The sequence below is a fragment of the Anser cygnoides genome, chromosome 36, assembly GCF_040182565.1.
Source record: "Anser cygnoides isolate HZ-2024a breed goose chromosome 36, Taihu_goose_T2T_genome, whole genome shotgun sequence".
NCBI lineage: Eukaryota > Metazoa > Chordata > Aves > Anseriformes > Anatidae > Anser > Anser cygnoides.
In genome coordinates, this window is record NC_089908.1 from 1,506,272 (window position 1) to 1,527,575 (window position 21,304).

The 21,304-nt window shown below is 41.7% G+C and overlaps 1 protein-coding gene across 5 annotated transcripts in view; it reads right to left on the reverse strand.

Moving 5' to 3' along the window:
* LOC125179635 (ubiquitin-associated protein 2-like) overlaps window positions 1-21,304 on the reverse strand; it is a 127,887-nt gene that overhangs the window by 32,407 nt on the left and 74,176 nt on the right. For all 5 annotated transcript variants that reach the window (XM_066986939.1, XM_066986935.1, XM_066986938.1 and 2 more), the window contains exons 7-10: window positions 14,662-14,716; window positions 13,457-13,560; window positions 5,527-5,579; window positions 543-610 (exon numbers count right to left, since the gene is read on the reverse strand). In XM_066986939.1, the coding sequence (XP_066843040.1) occupies window positions 543-610; window positions 5,527-5,579; window positions 13,457-13,560; window positions 14,662-14,716 (280 nt within the window). The remainder of the gene's footprint in view (window positions 1-542; window positions 611-5,526; window positions 5,580-13,456; window positions 13,561-14,661; window positions 14,717-21,304) is intronic.

Sequence of the window (21,304 nt, forward strand, 5' to 3'; positions counted from 1 at the left end):
ATGAAGGCAACCACAGCAAGGCTGCAACTGCTGTATTTTTCACACTCTGATCTCCCAATCATGAGTAAAGGCAAGTAATCATGATGCTTATCAGCAATTTCAGCTTCTTGCTAATGCAAGCTTTTCTGTTAACATATTTGTCAAATGCTGCGTTCTGAGCACTTTTTGACTCCTCGGGGCAGGATTTCTGTTTCCTGGACAAAGCCAGTGCCTCCTTTTCAACAGCACAAAACTTCCCAGCTATCTTCATTCTTGCCTGTAACTAGTCTTTGTGCAGAAGACAGTCTTCTCAGTATTATCCTCATGGATTTGGTAAGTTTGGCTACACATCCATAGTCCAAAACCAGGATTATAGGTAATACAGGAACCCACAGAACAAACTATTTGCAAGCAAGGTTAAGCTGCTTTCAAAACTGTAAAAGCCAATCTCTGACCAGGGCCATCCTCATGTTTCATCCAACATCTGCTTTAATATGTGCAAGATAACATTGCTTCACCAGCAGAAGCTTTTTAAGATATAGGGGAAATGGGGAAGAGCTTACCTTTGCCCAGGAGTCACATGATTCTCAGCTGGAACAGAGGAAGCAGTAAAGACTTTTGTTTCAGAAAGCTGAAAAAGAAAAAAAGTATTCATACAAATGTTCTTGCACCTCACTGCTGCAATATCTGAAGAAGTTCCATCTTGGTCACGTACTGCCAGATAAACGTAAATGCCAAACTACTTCTACAACCAGTTACGCTGCAGCTGTGCTTAAAAAGACAAAAAAACATAGTGAAACTTCAGCAAAGTCTTTACCACAGAATCAAGTACCGATTTAATTAGTGCTTGGAAATTTGATCTACTGAACACACAGAATGATATACCACAGTACCTACGCTAGTTTGGGCAATAATAACTGAAAAATATTCCAGTAGAAACTAATTAATGTGACAGTATATTATCAGCATAAAGATAACTTTTGTGGACACAATTTAGGATGCCATAGAGCAGCTCCAATAAATCCCGCTGCAGAAGTCTAAGGCACTCACTGTTCCCCTTTACTCACTTCACCTCTCCCTTTGTTTTACATGTCAGCTCATGCCACCAGCAGAGGCAGGTTTGCACCCAGGTGTACACCAGGAACTAGCATTCAAGGTTCCTTCTTGGCATTTTTGCTAGGGAAAGCAATAACATCCTAAACTCTTTGCTCTGCAAGCATGAGTTTGAAAACAATAATAAAGGAAGAGGCATGTAGATGTTTGTACTAGTACAACCAGTCAGTCCATCCACAGCAGAAGCCTGTAGTGTTTACACCATTCTGTTACAATAGATACTTGCACACATAGGAGGAAAAGGAGAGGGGGGCTGGCTGGTTGGTTTGGGGAGTGGGGAGGGCAAAGGGGGTGATTATTTTTTATAGCTTTCCTTTTAAAAATAGCTACACAGCTACAACTTTGTAGGGCTAATTTGCTTCTGTTGACCGGAATACTTATAACCAGAATAGGTTTTAAGCCAATACAGGTTGGGTTCAACAAGATAAAAAATACACATATAATGGTCATATTTTAAATTAAGGGTGATTTTCTGCCAATTTTACTACTGTGGTGTAACTTTGCATTCTGAATAGCTCGGTTATTCTTTACTTGAACAGTTACAAAGGATCCCTTTAGAATGGGACATCTGACTACAGCTCTTGCAGGAAATTACGCCTTTTTAATTGCATACGCTGCTAGCGGCCCAGTTTAAAACCACATCACGGATACCAGCCAATTTCACCTGCCATCCCATGGGCAGCTCTGCTGAACACACACATCCATCCATGCATGTGTTCAACTTATTGGGCTTCTGTGAATCGCTGCTGATTTAAGCTGTCTGGAGCTGAGTGGGAAGTGATAGCTCCCACTCCGAGGCAAAGTTCATTTTTTTCTCATACACTGCTACAACTCCCTTACTTACACCATAGTGGGTCATGAAAAACTGAAACTCACCACAGTTCCTCCATTTCCCTCCCTTCCATTGCTGCCAAGACAAAGTATTTTAATCCCATCTTTTTGGAACACTTCTCAGCTCTGTCCTGTGCATCATGCTGCAAGCAACTCAATGGACTGATCAAAGCTTACAAGGAATCAACTCATTACGTGATTAAAAAGTCTCTTCCTTTATTGTTCAGCCCTTTCTCAACTGCACGTGTTATTTTAGAACACCTTGTACTGTACTTTTTTGTAGCATTATGAGATTCCTGCATTATACAGCATAAGGAGGTCAACTAATAGCAGAGCGGCAGCTCTGATCTGCAATCCCTTGGTTAAATATTAAGTTCTTTGTAATGTCAACAGTTTCTTCTGCCCACACAACACAGGATAAGACCAACTGTGGCAAAACCACTGATGAATCCTGAAAACTAAGCAAATCGAGAAGCCCGAGGACGTTTGTGACAGCCTAAAAGTATGCTCCAAGTATGAGAGAGGAAACAGTCTCCTCAAGTAAACCAGCATGCAAAATAATTCCCAAGTCTTCAGCTACCAGCTCTGCTACATTTAAATTTACACTTGCACCCTGTCCCAGCAAACTGCCACAAACTTAAATCAAGCAACTAATTCTAAAGTCTGGGGAATAATGGCATTTATCCAAACACATACTTTGTGCAGCAGCTAACAAGCTTATTTGGTTACACAGATGTATTTAGTATTTCTTAGAGGTAGCATTACCGTCTTCTGACAAAGTCATTTATGCTCACCATATACCACATTCGCAAATTTTTCACTGAGGCACTGGCAATTTCCCAGAACCAAATGAACAGTCACAAACCATTTGCATGTGGCAGCTTCACAGGGGTATTTCCTCCATCTGCAGTGAAATAAATGCCTGTGCTTTTCAGTCCTTGTTCTTATTATAAAATTGTTCTCCAATCACCAAGCAGATAACACATTTAACAACTAGTTAGCTCCTCCTATAGCCAGTTAATGTGCAAGGGAACAGGAAAATATATTTGAGCATTTACGGTACCTCAAAATTTGTCTGGTCCTTCACTGTCCGTGTTCTAAATGTCCCTTCAAAAAAATACGGCCTCCTATTTTCACTGCAAATAGTTTCCACCCTATTAAACATCACGCTGACAACCTACTGTACTCATTACTTCATCAAAGATAAATACCAGACAGGACTATCAGATCACAAAAATCTAATCCTACTCAGATCAAGCAACATTAAATTTCACTCACCTGTTCAAATACTGACCTTGCAACATATCTGACTAAAGAACAAAAATTTAAACACAAGTATTCTTCAGAAAAGCACCTGGTCTTTATCAGCAGACAGCATATACATCAGCTTCCTTGATCATTTCAATCATTAGTCACACTGCTAGACTTGTTTAATTACACATTTAAATGCGTGGCTCCATTTTCCAGACACAGGTTCATATTATGCCTTTCTGCTAGATTAGGAACTGAACGCATATGCTAATCCAGCAGCCCTTTTCATATTCAGTAAACTATGCCAAAGAAATTGAAAATCTCACTCTAGCACCTCTTCTATCAGTTAATACTTTTCAACTATTTTCCCCAGTCAAAAAGTTATTTGCCTACAGGCAAAAAGACTATAGTACCTTTTTTTTTTTTTTTTTTTGCCACAGCATCAGCCCTTTAGGAAACCATGCTGAGCTGCTCTTTTTGCATCATGCATTAAAACACTAAAATATTTTCAGTTGCTGCTTTCCAGAAAACAGTCCCTTGTTCTGGAGATACGCCTTGCATTCTTTATTCCTATTTAAGGAAAAAAAAGGCTGAGGGGTAGCATTTGGTTATATTAAAACATTTTTCATCTGAACAAGTCATATCTAGCAGCGATCAAGATTTCTCTGCATGACTGGTTTACTTTTATTACCCAATAATTTTTCGGTTTCCCAAACATTTTATTCAGCAGTGATTTTATTTTTTACTTCCAAAGCATTGATAAAGACACTAGATTGCATCTGGCCTAGGAATGGATTGCTTTGTAGCCCTCTCAGAAGTACCCACGTTCAGTAAGGATCCTCCTGCAAAAGGCTATTTACCAAAATTTACAAGACAGATCACAATCTACTTAGTGTGGTTTTTGGTATCATGAAATTATTTTTAAAAGACAACAAAAGATATAAAATGAAATCTCTTACATGGACATACTTTATCTTCACACTTAAACATAATCTTGGTCTTTAAGTAAATTAAAAGTTATTTGGACTTATTTTCCATAAAGCAACACTGAATTGCACAAACTGTATCCTGTACTTCCCTTTTTTCTTTTTTGACTCAGATTAATCAATTTTCCCTTTATTTTTCTCCAGGCACATTCTGGGCTAATTTGCCTGCAGTTTTCCATTTCATTCTTTCTGAGCATCAACACATGAATAACTTTCTCCTAGGTTACAGGGATTCTTCCAGCTTTCCATAATTAATGAAAATTAACAACAGGCTAGAGGTCGTACCAGTCCTAAACAGAGTAGAGAAACAAGGCCAGACATTTTCACTATCCTTAGCTTTCCTCTAGCATCTACTGCAGAAACAGAGGACGGCTTTATAGAAACAAACAAAAAAGCAGCATTTGATGGCAGTAACCAATACAGAGAACCTAGGACTAGGTCATATTTTAGAGTTCTTTTAATTTTCTCAAAAGACATGGCCTCCTTATTGGGTAAGGACAGTTTTGTATCTGTTACGTGACCTATTAACACATCCCTGAGGATAACACCAACGTGCCTCCCTACAGGAAGCAAAAGGGATGGCTTCTGAAACAAGCTTACTCTTCAAAAACTAATCTTGAGATGATAGATGTTTCTATAAAAATGAAAAACTTCTTAAACACTAAGGTTTTCTCTCCCTATTTCTTGCTATCTCATTTGTTTTCTGAACTGCTTAATCTTTATTATGATACTGAAAACTTAAAATCACAAATAAACAATAAATATGTCAAATATTTTGCAGACATGAAGACGTGTCTCTTGCCTGATAAAGAAAAAAGATTGTTCCAGTACTTTAGACAACACATCATGATGAAGCAACAGGAATGAAGCAATTAAGTGTCATCTTCAGCACACTACTAGCTCCTCTTTTAATATTCTCAATATGAAGAGGACTGACTGGAATAATTATGCACATTTCAAGCAAAAAGCATCAATGATGGGTCTAAACTTGATAGTAAGCTTCAGCACTTCAACATAAAATCTAGTGATAATATGGCTTGACATCCCTACATAATATTAGGGGGAAGTATGCAGATACCACACCATCATTAAGCAGTAAAGAACTATAATTCACTAATACTTAATTTGGGACAAAACTTAACATTTTATTATCCATATATAGGCCACCCAGCAAAATAAAGATATTTCTTAATTCAATTGGATTTAAAATTAAGCTTTTCTAAATATATGCTCTTAAATGGGAATTACAGCAAGAAACATCACTGCATACATACAAGAAAGAATTAGAGCACTGAGGTTTTGAAAACAATGTAAAGACTGAAAAAGGTAAATAATGAACGCTGTCTATCTAGGAAGGGACACTTACATCTTCGTTCCAGTCTTCTGCTGTCCATTCTTCTATTGAATTTTTCCATGCTCCTATTACAATTTGGGGAAGGAAAGAAAACAGTTACCAGCTAAAAATACGTCGTATTTCAACCCTTCTGCATTATAAGCAATTCTGTTTTGATTATTAGTAAAACAACGTGAGGAGATGGTGGCTTAGAAACAAGGGCAACCCTAGGAAATTGGTCTGCAGATTTGAGCTTCTGAGAAGTGTTTTTTTAGCTTTGGTCTATGATTTCAGGAGTTTCTTAGCCACTGTGGTACCAGACATAATTTACACAAAGGCATGTCTGCAACCAGTGATTAATATCAAACATTATCAAGAACTTCCTCCTATACCCACCCCCATGACAGGGAGGGGTTGCTTAGCCCCTCCACGGGATCTCCCAGCTCCGTAAAAAATTCATACAACTAAAACACCTGCTCTGACATCCGTAATCCAACTTTCAACGTACTCAAACTCAAGACCCAAGCTATGCTTCTGGAGGCTCCTTTCCAACCTGTTAACCCTCTCCTCAGGGCAGAGGGACCCAAATCCCTTCTCCTCCCAGAAGGATTTGATCTTAAAACATAGATAATTGATATCATGGCAGCAGAAGAGTCAATAAGCTTCCACCGTAGCTGCAAAACATTTCTTCCCATCACTTGCAGCACAATTTGGCAAACACCAGAGCACAGCACCCAGTCCATAGCATGCAGCAAAGGTAAAACTCCAGGAAACGACCCTACAGATTTAAAAACCTGATCCCTTGCCTAGGAAACAGCAGACCCAGACATGCAAGAGCAAAAGGACTGCAGGCCTTGCCCACCAGCATAAGCACAGGGAAGGGTAACCCAGCAACAACCTGAGCTGCCATCTGAACTACAAAACCACAAGCCAAGAAAATGCCAGCATTTGAAGTTCCTGGTACCATCACCTTTGATCAAGCACAAAAGCAAAAGAACTACGACTGGAATCCCATCCTTTTGCTGAACCAGAAACCCCCTCGAGACACATCAGAAACAAAAGCCCCCTAAAGACAGCACCAAATCCCAGTTGTACTGACAGGATCACTAAATTAGTGCTGCCTTCCGTACTCTTTTAGAAAGCAGCAGCCAAGCCAGAGCAGGGCTGAATGGCACTAATCTAGTGATCTAGGCCAACCACAGAGAGATACACACAGGGCGAGAAGGGAGGGATTTTATACCTTGGAATCCAAAATTATTTGGCAAGTCCTGAGCAAGGTAACATCCACTCTGGGTTGGCTCCGTGGAGCAATATAACATTGCCTGAAACATCTTGCTCTTGTTTTTACCACAGCCCCTAACTAGGGGAATCTTTCTTATTGTGAAATATCAAGCACTTGAAAAATAACTACAGATCATATGAAAGCACACCAAAATTACAATACCTCGAATTTATAGCCTAACCCACCCATTTCCACAGAAATTCTGGAAAGGAGGCAAAGCGTCATGAACAGGACTTTTCAGAGAGTTTTCCTTTCCCCTCTTCTGACCAGCACACAATCTCTTCCTCTGATATTTCTTCTTTAAAGAAATTCATCCCCATATTTGCCCTGCCTAGATTTATCTCACATTGCCCAGAGCAAGGCCCATTTCTTACCAACAGGGATGGGCTTGTTAGGGTTGGGGGCAGCTTGGGATGCAGCAACCATGAGATGGTGGAGTTCAAGATGGAACTTGGTGGAAGAAGTAAGGCTAAAAGCAGGATTGCTACCCTGGACTTTCGGAGAGCCAACTTCGACCTCTTCCGAGACCTGCCTGGGAGTATCTCATGGGCTAGGTTGCTAGAAGGCAGGGGTGCTTGTGAGAGCTGGGCTACATTTAAACAGCACTTCTTCCAAGCTCAGGATCGGTGCATCCCTAAGAGTAGGAAATCGGGGAAGGGGGGCAGGAAACCTGCGTGGATGAGCAAGGAGCTCATCGACAAGATCGAAAGGAAGAGGAAGGTCTATGAAATGTGGAAAAAGGGCCTGTCCTCTTGGGAGGAGTATAGAAGTGTTGTCAGGGCCTGCAGGGACGCAATGAGGAACGCTAAAGCCCACCTAGAGATGAGGCTTGCAAAAGAGATAAAGGATAATAAGAAGGGGTTTTTTAAGTATGTAAACAGTAAAAGGAAGACTAGGGATAATGTGGGTCCCCTGCTGAACGAGGGGGGTGTCCTGGTAACAGGAGATGCCGAGAAGGCGGAGATACTGAATGCTTTCTTTGCTTCAGTCTTTGCTTCAAGGACTCCCCCCCGGGACTCCTTGACCCTGGCGGGAGGAGAAAGGGTCTGGGAAATGGAGGGCTCCCCCCTGTTTGACGAGAGAGTGGTTCGGGAGCGTCTGAGTGGGCTCAACGCACACAAATCCATGGGTCCCGATGGGATGCATCCACGTGTGGTAAGGGAGTTGGCAGAGGTGATTGCTGAACTGCTCTCTATCATCTTTGAAAGGTCCCGGAGAACAGGAGAGGTGCCTGAAGACTGGAGGATAGCCAATGTCACTCCGGTCTTCAAGAAGGGCAAGATGGATGATCCAGGAAACTACAGGCCAGTCAGTCTCACCTCTGTCCCTGGAAAGGTGTTGGAACAGCTTGTTCTGGATGCCATCTCCAAGCAATTGGAAGAGAAGAATGTTATGAGGAGTAGTCAGCATGTATTCACCAAGGGGAAGTCGTGCTCGACCAACCTCGTTGTCTTCTCTGATGGCATCACCAGCTGGGTAGATGGGGGGAGAGCACTGGGTGTCATCTACCTTGACTTTAGCAAGGCTTTCGATACTGTCTCCCATGACATCCTGCTAGCAAAGCTGAGAAAGTGTGGGATAGAGGAGTGGACAGTAAGGTGGGTTGAGAACTGGCTGACTGGCCGAGCTCAGAGGGTGGTGATCAGCAGCACAGAGTCCGGCTGGAGACCTGTGACTAGCGGCGTTCCCCAGGGGTCGGTGCTGGGTCCACTCTTGTTCAACATCTTCATCGACGACCTTGATGAGGGAATAGTGTCTGCCCTCAGCAAGTACGCCGATGACACAAAGCTGGGAGGAGTGGCTGACACGCCAGAAGGCTGTGCTGCCATTCAGCGAGACCTGGGCGGGCTGGAGAGATGGGCAGGAAGAAACCAAATGAGGTTTAATAAGAGCAAGCGTAGAGTCCTGCACCTGGGAAGGAACAACCGGACGTATCAGTACAGGCTGGGGGACGACCTGCTGGAGAGGAGCTCTGAGGAGAAGGACCTGGGGGTCCTGGTGGACGACAGGTTGGCCATGAGCCAGCATTGTGCCCTCATGGCCAAGGCGGCCAACAGGATCCTGGCGTGCATTAAAAGGAGCATGGCCAGCAGGTCAAGGGAGGTGATCCTCCCCCTCTACTCTGCCCTGGTCAGGCCTCACCTGGAGTACTGTGTCCAGTTCTGGGCTCCCCGGTACAAAAAAGACAGGGATCTCCTGGAAAGAGTCCAGCGGAGGGCCACAAAGATGATACAGGGCCTGGAGCATCTTCCCTATGAGGAAAGGCTGAGAGACCTGGGTCTGTTCAGCCTGGAGAAAAGAAGACTGAGAGGGGATCTCATCAATGTGTATAAATACCTGAGGTGTGGGAGACAGAGGGATTTGGCCAACCTCTTTTCAGTGGTTTGTGGGGACAGGACAAGGGGTAATGGCCACAAGATGGAGCACAGGAAGTTCCGCACCAACATGAGAAAGAACTTCTTCACAGTGAGGGTGACGGAGCACTGGAACAGGCTGCCCAGGGAGGTTGTGGAGTCTCCCTCTCTGGAGATATTCAAGGCCCGTCTGGACGCCTACCTGGGCAGCCTGCTCTAAGGAACCTGCTTTGGCAGGGGGGTTGGACCCGATGATCTCTTGAGGTCCCTTCCAACCCCTTCAATTCTATGGTTCTGTGATCTCTGCAGCAGACACACCGTGCGCTGGTGCCAGAGCTCCCCAACGGAGCTCAGAATCTGGTAAAACAAAGAAAGAAAAGCCTTGGCAAAGCACACCTGAGCCCCTTGCGTTTCTCACCACAGCTTCTGGAGACTGGAGCTGTTTGGAATAACACTGGAACATTTTCCTAACACTCCATGTAAACATTTATCTGTTGCTTCTACTCATGACTACACTTCTGTGCATTCACTCCTTTCAAACACTGAATGCAACCCTTTACCCTTTAATTAGCTGACCCAGGCTAAGTTCATCATTGTCACTTATTAACACACTGCCTTCCAAAAATCAATCCTTCCAACATCAGGTGTTTTATTGCTCTTCTCTGAATTAAATCCCCATTGCTAACAGCTTCCTGGTATTGACAGGCTTCTAAGTCTGATCTTGCCACAAGTCTAACAATTTCCTTTTTGTCCATAATCCACCTTGGTATTATTGTAGCTCCATAAATCCTCTTCCCAACCTTTACCCCATGCCTTGCGAAGTATTACTGTTTAACAGTTCTGTTTTCCACTGAAATTATGCTTTGTGTTTTCAAGGATCCTTGTCTATCAGCTTCAACATACACTCCCATCTCTGACTGTTTCATGTTTTCTTCTGCAAAAAGTTCAGTTTCAGAAAGTCATCAAGCCAATAAAAAGTATAACATATGGTTATGGTACAGCTTCAACTATTTTCCTACAATTTCTCACTTCCTGTCACTTCCCCCTCCCCTTTTTTTATTCAGCCATATGTATTTTCCCCCAAATTATTTTATTTTGGTCTATCTCAAACTTCTGTATTAATAAGTATAATATATTAATCCTTTTCTTCTTGGTTACATCTTCGAAAGATCTGAATGATTTCTTTAAGTGTTCCTTCTGAATCCTACAGCAGTCCTGAAAAAAAACAAAACAGCTTCCTTGCAACTTCCAAGCTACCCAATTCCCTTCTTCCCCCTTGACGGATACACTGTAAGTTATTTTTTTTCTTTCTTGGTTGTCATTCTTCAGTTTCAGAGTCATTGCAGGCTGCTCATAACCAAGATGATATGAATAAAGTTTTTCTGTGAAATTTATGAAACACTATCAAAGTCAAGGTAACAGTAAATTACCAGAATACAATATCCATTTTTATAGTCTACTTTGAAAGGTGAGCACCTCCATCCTCATTTATTTTCTTAAGAACTGGTGCAATTTGTTGTTCTGGATCTCCCATTGCCTTGGGCATTACACAAAAAAAAAGTAAGAGAATGAAAACTCAGCATGCCTCTAAGAAAGCATCAATTGAATTGTTCAAGTATAATCCCTTTCGGATAAGACTTGGTCATTGTTTCCTTCCACCTGTCCCTTCCCTTTACCTTTCTGTAGAACATTACTTCTATAAGAACTAGGATGCTGAATTATTTGGAATACAATTACACACATGGAAGCAACAACATTTTGGAAAGAAATAATGTGTTTGTTTTTAACTGAAAAATTTTAAGTTAATCCTTTCCCAGCACTGGCTTAAAGAGGAAATACTTTGTAAATACTCATCCTCCAAATTTAAGTTCTCTGTGGAGTTCTGTCTTCAGAAAACATTTTAATATGCAAAACTGGCTTAGCTTCTCCAGGTAGTTGCCCACTATCTCCTTTTTAATGAAATTGCAAACAAAAGACACTAATCCTCCACATAACAAGAATGCGTTAATTTTGTTTCTTTCATTGTGGATGAAAAGATATGAGACTAGCACTTGTCTAAAGAAGAAACACCGCAAAATAAAATTTTCTCCCTATACTGATACATATACACAGGCATTTTGACTTTGTTTTGTCAGTTATGGTGCCTTTGCACTCACTGAAAGTAAAGGAAAATTAGCAGCAGAAAGTTACTTAGCATCCATAAAGAACATTCATGGTCATCTACTTTAAGTTTCCACTCACCGAATTATTACACAGGAAATTCCCTACATTGACAAACACCCCTATATCGCAGGAAACCCCACACTCATACACCTAAGAGCCAACTAGGCCAAGCAAACCTCTCCTCACACTCCCCAACATCCCATACATGCCTTAAGTTGCTTCACTGAAATCCAATGCAGTTCTCACTGACATGCATAGGGCCTAACAGCAAAAATGGACATGGCATCAAAAAACAAGTTGCACACACACACAGGCTGGTATGCTTTCAATTTCCACTGATTTCCTTTGCAGCAAACCCCTCATGTAGACACATTCACTCTCTCCTAGGGATCTGTTCAGCCACACCCACCCTTACTCCTGGGCAGAATTCTTCCATTTCTGAAGACTGAGGAGATGCCCACAAGAGGAACAGGTTGCAAGGAGGTGGCATACAAAGGCTACACAGCTCGCAGGGAGGGTCACCACCATTCAGGCTCACTTGGGAAGCAGAGCACAAGCCAAAGTTGTTTATAAACCACAGCCTCCTAACTGTGATCATTAATAAATAACCAGGGAATTTTCTACCTCTGTTCCAGCCTCCTCATGCCTTTCTTGAATATCTTCAGTCAGTCAACCTTATTGCTTCTGTTATACTTGTGACAACATATCTTGTCCTCTGCTACCATACAGCAAACATCAGCATCAGTATTCTTAAGGGTATTTTCAAGTCATTAGCTGCCCTTCTAACTCCTTACCTGATAAACTTATTTGAAAAACTAACATGAGTGAAAGTAAAAGGCATGCTACACCACCACATCACTTAAAATGCAATTCCCTGGAAAGATGCCGTATTTGGCAAAAAGAGCTCCCCTTCCAATGACCATTAGTGTCCTCAGTGCCACTCTCCCACACTGGATTGCTAGGCAGTAGTAGCTCTCAAGTGACAAGACAGCTGCCTAGTAAGACCACCTAAACTCTGAGCCTGTTACTGCCTTCTCCGGTTAAGTGAAAAATGGCTTTTATGAAGTTTAAAAAGCTGCACCTCAAGAGGCTCACTGCAGTGCTCTACGAAGCACACACTGGCCTCCAGTATCAGTCTTTTCCTTCCACACTTGACATGGAGGTTGTGAAAAAAATCATCTCAGCTAGCTTCAGCAATGAAAAGATCATAAGAGTCACTCTTTACTGGGGTTTTAAAAACAAGAAGTCTCTCCTATCAGTCAGTGGTTTCCAGGCGTGAAATATAACATACATGAATTTCTCCATCATGGCACAGGCTTCCCTTGGTCTTCATCTCCTGCCACAGACTACGAGAAGCAACAATCTTGTTTTTCCAAGTCACAGACAAGCACGTCACATTCTTCATTTCTGAATCACCATGAAATGACTGTGAAGTGGTTCCTTTCCAGACCGTCTTGTCTCTTGCCTTTAGCCAGGAGTGCACGCTTCATACTTGAAACTCCATGTAGAAACATACAGCTGCCTCTGTCTTCAGAGAGGCAGACTGCTCTTCTGGCTTCCATTCAAGTGCCTACTCAGGTTTTAGTTAATAATTCTCTTCAAAGGCGCCAGATCTTGGAACTCTCCTCCATCCCAGAAACTCACATGCTCAAGTTCATGTGTTGTATAAGTAGAGCTTCCACAGTCATCGCAGTGTCACAAAGTGGATTTATATTTATCAACAGATTTTCCTTTTTCTTTTTCTACTTACGTATTCAGATCCTACTACTCAATGCCTGTGAACCAATCATTTTCAGTGGTACTTGCAATCTTAACTACAATTAGGTGAAATCTTAAGCAGCACTTAAGATATCTAAACAATTCTCTACATACAAGGTTCTTCCAATAACTCTTCCAATAACCCTTTGACTTTCAAGGGATTGTTAGTACTAAAACAAAAAAATTGCAAATTGCCTTCCCCTCAATTTAACCGGAGAGTCACTTGGGCTACAGCATGCGCTCTGCAATTCAGCAGTAGTTAAGCTATAAAAATGAACTACTACCTGTGCCATGTGAGATGTATTCACATTTTCAGAAGGTAACTGAATACTAATAGAACGGTTATTTTAACTGCCATTTGCTACAGGTCTTCATTCCAATCCTTCCACTTCTGGAAGCATCTTACCAGTTCCATCATCTGCATCATTCTGACCAGTCTCCCAAATCTCTGATTTTGTCCCAAAGCCATCAGTGGCAGAAGACTCTGTATAGTCTGCAGGGTTAAATGTCCTAGAGTTTTAAAAGTTAAGAAATGGAAGAGAACACATGGGTCATTCATTGAACGAAACAAAAGTTTTGGTTTCCAAAGATTTTTTTTTCCTCTATGAGCAGACACGGATTAAAAAAAAAAAAAAGGAGAAAAGAGAAAAGAAGGAAGGAAAAAAGCATGGAAACTGTAGAGAAACTGAACCAAAATAAGAATTCCTGAAAATGCAGTTAACAGCATACCTATTCCTCTCCATCCTCTAAAGCATTAGTTTATATGCTCAGCTTTAAGCCTTTCTCAGCTGATAATTTCTTGGTGGCTGACTGATAAGAAACCAGTATCGTATAATTTCAGAGCACCAGACTTGTGCAGGACAGCAGTGAGAACATCAGTAAGATTATTTCAGAACGCACTCCTGACACACCAAGGCCAAAAAACACAGATGCAGACAGGTGAAAGATTACAGAAAAACCTCCTTTCAGTTCATCATGTGGACTGCAAACAAGAAGGATTATTAGAGAAGTAGAATTAGCCTTCTGTTCACCATGACATCACCAATGTTACATGAAATGTCATTTAGAGCAAACATTGAAACTAATGGAGGTTTGATTCTCTGAATCAAGTTATTCTGTCAAAACTAAGAACAATCTTTAGAACTACTGAGTAACTTCCTTTGATTGTTTTCGGGTACATGCGTGTCTAAACAGTGAAAGCATGAAACCTCAAAAACAGGAGAGAGCTTATAATTACTTGTCTTCCTATTTTTATTTAGGACTCGCACATTCCACTGAAACAAATACCTTTTCCAATTTACCTAGGACAATAAGCACCACACAGCACTTTGAGCCTCCTAGGCACTATGTGGTTGTTACTGATAGGTACAAATGGGTTCTTCCAAGTTTGACATATTAACGTCAAGTGAACTTAGATTAGGGTTCTATAGATGTGTCCAGTCAAACGCTGGTTTAAGACAAAAATAATCCAGTTATCATCTAACGGATCTACGAATTTTTGCATCTGTAGTGATTTTTTCATACATACAGCAATATTAATACATACAGTGGCAAATAATCTTGCCACTGAGTTTGATCCTCCCCGAAATCTGTGCTCTGCATGTTTCTTACCCCATGCCTTGGGCTGAAAACCTCCCCGCTCCTCTCCCTCTGCCACGTCCAAACCCTAGGAGAGAAAACACCATTTAACAGCAACAGCAGAGAAGGAGCCAGTCACTAGTCTGTCACATTAGAAAATACTATGATTGAAGAAAACTACCACAGTAAAATATATTTCCTTCCAAAATTTTCTCACAGGAGAACATTTCCCTTCCATATGCAAGTCACAGTTCACTGCATGTTTCCGTAGGACTTCCATTCTTTGCTGGCTTTTCTGTAACTAGAGAAGTAGCTCAAAATTCTAACAAAAGGACTTACCTAAAGCCTCATCCCAAATGAGGCTGCCATTGCCAAGTCAGTAGCCATTGTTCAAAAAATTTGTCTCTAATTGCTCACTTTTGCCTAAGCAGCTCTAATAGCCCAGCCCTCATGCATGGTCTGGTCTCTCCAGGAATTCTCTGTCACTCCTTGTTGGTGACAAGAAAATTTAAGTACACCATTTATTTCCTTCTTTCCGTCGGACTCCCTTGTCAACCTCTACCTTCCTGCACTTTCTCCTACCTGCAACCACACATTCCTTGCATTTGCCCCTTACTTGTAGTCACTGACATGAAAATTACTCAATTCAGATTACTCAAACAACTCCCATTATCACCCACAAAAATTTGTTTCTATTTAAACAACAAAAAATTTGTCTCAAATTTTGATTCCAGCCTCAGTTCACAAGCTTCTTGCTCCAGTGAATGGCTTTATTTCTGCATACAGCTTAGTACCAACAAGGCATTTAGATTTTATTACTTTACCATCCATACAGTAAAGCTCTACATAAGCCTCTAGAAACTCATTTCTTATATGTATCATTTTCTACAATGATTTTATTTTTATGCCTTTTTAGGATATCAATATCTGAGGCCTTTCCAGTTGTGTGTTTGGTTTTCTTTGAGAACTATGATTTCATATTAAAAGGACAGGAGCAGGTCAAGAGCTGCAGGCTGAGAACAAAGCGATGTCTATTTTAATGACAAAATTATGCAGTAATTACAAGTCAGCAAGCAACTACAAGTTTACTAGAATACAAATATTATAATCTTAAATCCCCAATGCACTGGTTGTCCAAACATCAGAACTACCTAGGATAGGCAGTTTGAATTTGGATCAAAATTACCCTTTATTTTCAGGGGGCCATTTAAAATGAGTTAGAGCAATAGCTCCAGGACATGGTAAAACCAGTTCAGGAAGCTCCTTTTCTAATGACTTTCCTTCCCCTCTGCTCACCACCCGTTCTCCCCCTTGCCCTAGTTCACTGTGCAAGTTTTGAAAGATTTCTGGTTATTTAAAACGTTTCCTACCTACATTTTTAAGGACTTCTCAGAAGCATCGAGATACCAGGATAGCTTTATCCACGTTTTGTCAGAGTTTACCCATACTCTATACATGATACTGCTAGCTACAGGGAAGATTTGAAAATCTGCAGAAGGATTTCCATCCAGGCACACATGGTATTTTTGTGGAACAGGAACACAGAGCTGAAGCCTGACAATAGGCCAGGCCTGCTATCTCTACATTTTCCTCTATTTGCTCTCTTTTCACCATTGGCTGGAGAAAGGAGAGAGGTTAGCAAAGAGGTAACACCAGCTGCCATCCAGCAATTGCCAGCCCTCTTCACTGAGGGCACAACATGGGGCTGTGTATTTAGCCATAAATGTAATTCCCCCAAACCCCAATGTACCAACTGATCCTAACTCAGGCTCTGAACCTCCTGTTGCAGCCTCATACCTCTCCTTCACCCAGCTGAAATCCCCAACCTGGGGAGCTGGTCCATGGCATAAAGGGGTCACAGCACTCAGGCCCACGAAGACAGAAGCCAGTGCAGCATTTATTAATGGAGCACACAACAGAGACCAACATTTTTTTGGAAAAGCTCAGCTATGAAACAGATGAGGAGCTGCAGACCACAGAAACAGACAAGCAGCAATATGTTTGACTAAGGCAGACATCAGATACAGAAACATCAGCTAGAATAGCTAGCATGAAAGGAGGTAAAGCCTTCCCAGCCTCTCAAGTTCAAAAATCCCAAAGAACGACCTTAGCATATTAAGCAGAAGATGGTTGTAGCAAGTGAGGCTTACATAAGATGCTGTACCAGCATCTGCACAATAAACTACCAGCTAAAAGCAACAAGAAGAATCTCTAACAACTTTAAAGTATTTTGACTGTAAAAGAAATCACACTGTTTACAAAGTTACAAGTCTTAGAAGACTATTAGCCAGCAAAGATTTGTCTGTATCAGATCACTTTGGAAGTTAATCCTGAACTTGAAATTCAGTAGGTTCCCTTAACTTCACAAAACCATGTCAATGCTTTTTGTCAAAACAAATTCATTAACATTTTATCAAATGCTTACTCATTTCTGTTCCAGGAAACCAAGAGTGGGGAACTATGTTTCAAGTCGATTCCAATTAACATTCCTGCTACTACCCTATCCAATGCCATAATTTTAAGTGATGAAATATTTAAGAGATTTTGTTTTCTTTAACATTTTAACACTGTTCAATCATGCGTTGCTTCCTTTTATGCTCTCCAGCACATCTCAGTCAACTAGGTTCACATTGGTATCACTTGATCACTTTACAGTTAACTTCTCCAGCATTCATTCCAAAAAAGAAAGCAGTCATATTCAGCAGGTGGGGAGATTTTCTGTTTCCAGTAAAACACACTGGGAGTTCAAAACTCCCATAATCACACGAGTCTTAACTCTGATACTTCCCCTACATAGGAAGAATGGTTCAGCTCCCTCAGTTTCTTCCCCAAAACAAATGTACACTGACAGGGAGCACAAGATGAATGTGTAGTCCCACAACCTAAATGGGACTATCCCATTAACGTAATAGCCTATTTTATAGAAAACAGATTAAGTTTACAGACTGAAATCCTTCCACAGGAAGGCACACTATTTCAAAACTAAGATTTTCACACTGACTGGTTTAAATTAGACAAAAATATCATCAAGGTTAAGAAAGAGGCCTAAGAATAACTGAAAGGGAAACGAAACAGACTGGAAGAGCAGGTAACACTCAAGAGCTGTGTTTATCTCAGACTACAGAGTAGTTGGACAGCCCAAGCCCATGTTCAGGAAATGCAGGGCCAGCCAATCTCCAGTGGAAGCTGAGATAACAAAGGCCTAAGCCTTATGAATAGATAACAAAGCTAAGCATAGAAAGCTTATATTCTGGGTATTTCATACTACCAAAATAAACACTGAGGTTCTATATACTAATTCAAATCATTTTTCTTACTAGTCATCAATTTTCCTGTGATCAAAATGGAGCACAGGAAGTTCCGCACCAACATGCGAAAGAACTTCTTCACGGTGAGGGTGACGGAGCACTGAAACAGGCTGCCCAGGGAGGTTGTGGAGTCTCCTTCTCTGGTGATATTCAAGGCCCATGTGGATGCTTACTTGGGCAGCCTGCTCTAAGGAACCTGCTTTGGCAGGGGGATGGACCCGATGATCTCTTGAGGTCCCTTCCAACCCCTACAGTTCTGTGAGTCTGTGATCATAAAGCTAGAAGCATCACGTCAGTTTTATACACTGCATGTACTCTAATAACCATCTTTAAAAGGAAGTGCAGAAAACTTTCTACTCCAAATTTGCATTGAAAATAAAAGTAATTTATGTTAAAGCTAAGTTCTGGTTAATCTCAAAAAAAAAAATCACATAATGCTAACTACAGCAAAACTAAACAGACTTCAAACTGTGACCTCCAGAAGGTCTGCTCTGCATTCCCGTTTTAAAAAAAACAACATCCTTACTAGTTCTGGCAAAGCAAATTCAAAATATGTTCTTTGCCAACTGTGCTAAGCTTTTAAAACAAGAAAATGTTTAGATATGCAATTCTGGTTACAGAAGCTCATTTTCTTCCAGATATCTTTTTTTTCTTAACTTTTTAAGATAAAAAATAGGCTATCACAAACACAATTTGGACTAGTCTGATATTTACAAAAAAGGCACAGTGCTCTATTTTCTTACATAGCCAGGAAACGTTTGAAAGGTTCCTTGTCAGGTACTATAAATCCAAAATTAAAACCTCATGTTTTCCCCTTTCACTTTTATTTCTGTTTCGCTAGATTGAATTTGTTGTTGGTCTCCACATTTTTGCCATGTGCACATTGCTCTGGAAGAATGAAAAGGAAGGGAATGCAGGAACAGAAGTACAAGTGACAAATCCACTTTCACTTTACAAACGAGTTGAATTGCTACACATGAATCTAATAATTTCTGTGCTGAATGAAGCCGAGAAGTAGATCTACCTACAATCTTGTCATCAGCTAAGGTCAGTGTCTGTGGAAGTGTATAAGAGCTGAAACCACAACACCATTCCTCTGGACACAATCCTGATCTTCAGCCATTTGTAGCTCAGACACTTCCTGAGCCAAACAATTTAAATAATTCACCAGCCTCATTCATTCAGCATTGTTTTCCAATTTGGTTGGTTAGTTTGTTGTTATGTTTGTTGTTTTTTTTTTTCCTGTGATTTTTTTTTGAATACATTTGTCAAAAAAACCCCACATATAAATTTTCAGGATCCACAAGACCTTAAGTAAAGAGTTAGGTCAACTGTATGAAGTTCAACAAGGCCAAGTGCCGGGTCCTGCACCTGGGGCACAACAACCCCAAGCAGAGCTACAGGCTGGGAGATGAGTGGTTGGAAAGCTGCCTGGCAGAGAAGGACCTGGGAGTACTGGTTGATAGTCGGCTGAATATGAGCCAGCAGTGTGCCCAGGTGGCCAAGAAGGCCAACAGCATCCTGGCTTGTATCAGAAGCAGTGTGGCCAGCAGGTCTAGGGAAGTGATTGTGCCCCTGTACTCGGCTCTGGTGAGGCCGCACCTCGAGTACTGTGTTCAGTTTTGGGCCCCTCACTACAAGAAGGACATGGACGTGCTCGAGCGAGTCCAGAGAAGGGCGACCAAGCTGGTGAGGGGTCTGGAGAACAAGTCTTAAGAGGAGCGGCTGAGGGAGCTGGGCTTGTTCAGCCTGGAGAAGAGGAGGCTCAGGGGCGACCTTAACGCTCTCTACAGTTACCTTAAAGGAGGCTGTAGCGAGGTGGGGGTTGGTCTGTTCTCCCACGTGCCTGGTGACAGGACGAGGGGGAATGGGCGAAAGTTGCGACGGGGGAGGTTTAGGTTGGATGTTAGGAAGTACTTCTTTACCGAAAGGGTTATTAAGCATTGGAATGGGCTGCCCAGGGAGGTGGTGGAGTCACCATCCCTGGAGGCCTTTAAAAGATGTTTAGATGTAGAGCTTAGCGATATGGTTTAGTGGAGTACTTAGTGTTAGGTCAGAGGTTGGACTCGATGATCTTGAGGTCTCTTCCAACCTAGAAATCTGTGATACTGTGATACTGTGTGAGTTTCTCAGGTTAACTTCATATATGAAAACCACTTCCTTACGTTCATTCTGAACCTATAACTTACTGATTTAATATCCCCTCACTCTCATATTTGCATGAGTGATGAATTCATTTCCCCACAGAACTTTCTCGCTAGAAACTTTACAGATGTCTACCACAACCCTCTGTTTTGCAGTCTGCGAAGTCCTACTCTGGAGATATTCAAGGCCCATCTGGATTCCTACCTGGGCAACCTGCTTTAGGGAACCTGCTTTGGCAGGGGGGTTGGACCCAATGATCTCTCGAGGTCCCTTCCAACCCCTACAATTCTGTGATTCTGTGATACTCTGCTTGTTCCTTACATCCCATAAAGGCAATCTTCCCAGTACCTTTCAAAGCCTTTTTTCTTGTTCTACCACTCCCTTTTTAACGTGGGGTAGAAGAGAGGGGGAGAACCAGATCTGCGCTTAAAACTGAAAATGTGGGAATAGTACCAAACAGAAACATCAAGAACTATTGTGCCTATACAGTTCTTTAATTTATATATAGCACTGCAGCTGTCTGAAACACAAATAAAGGGAATGTTTCAAGAATAAAGAATCTTGAAGACATAACCACCAAATATAACCACTTTGATACAATTATCAATCACCATTATAGTATGTTTTTAACAGCAAAATCAAGCTCATTCAAGAAATTCAGTTGTGGAAAGATAGATGGGAAGGCCACGTTAAAAACCTAAGTTCCTTGATTCCTTTCCAAATGAAAGTTTACACACACTTTGGCAAGCACAGATTAACAGCTGAGAAGCAAAGCAATTCCAGCGGGGATGTGTCCCGAATTGCATCCCATGGCACACTTTTGCTTTCTCTTAATCACTCAGTAATGCGTACTGTCCTGGTTTCAGCTAGGATAGAGTTAATTTTCCTCCTAGTAGCTGGCATGGTGCTGTGTTTGGCATTTAGGATGAGAAGAATGTTGATAACACCCTGATGGTTTAATTGTTGCAGAGCAGTGTTTACACCAAGCCAGGGACTTTTCAGCTTCTCGCTCTGTCCTGCCAGCGAGCAGGCTGGGGGTGCAGCAGGAGCTGGGAGGGGACAGACCCAGGACAGCTGACCCAAACTGGCCAAAGGGGTATTCCATACCATCTGACGTCATGCTAAACAATATATAGGGGTGGCTGGCCGGGGTGGGGGGACGGCTGCTCGGGGATAGGCTGGGCATCGGTCAGCGGGTGGTGAGCAATTGCGTTGTGCATCAC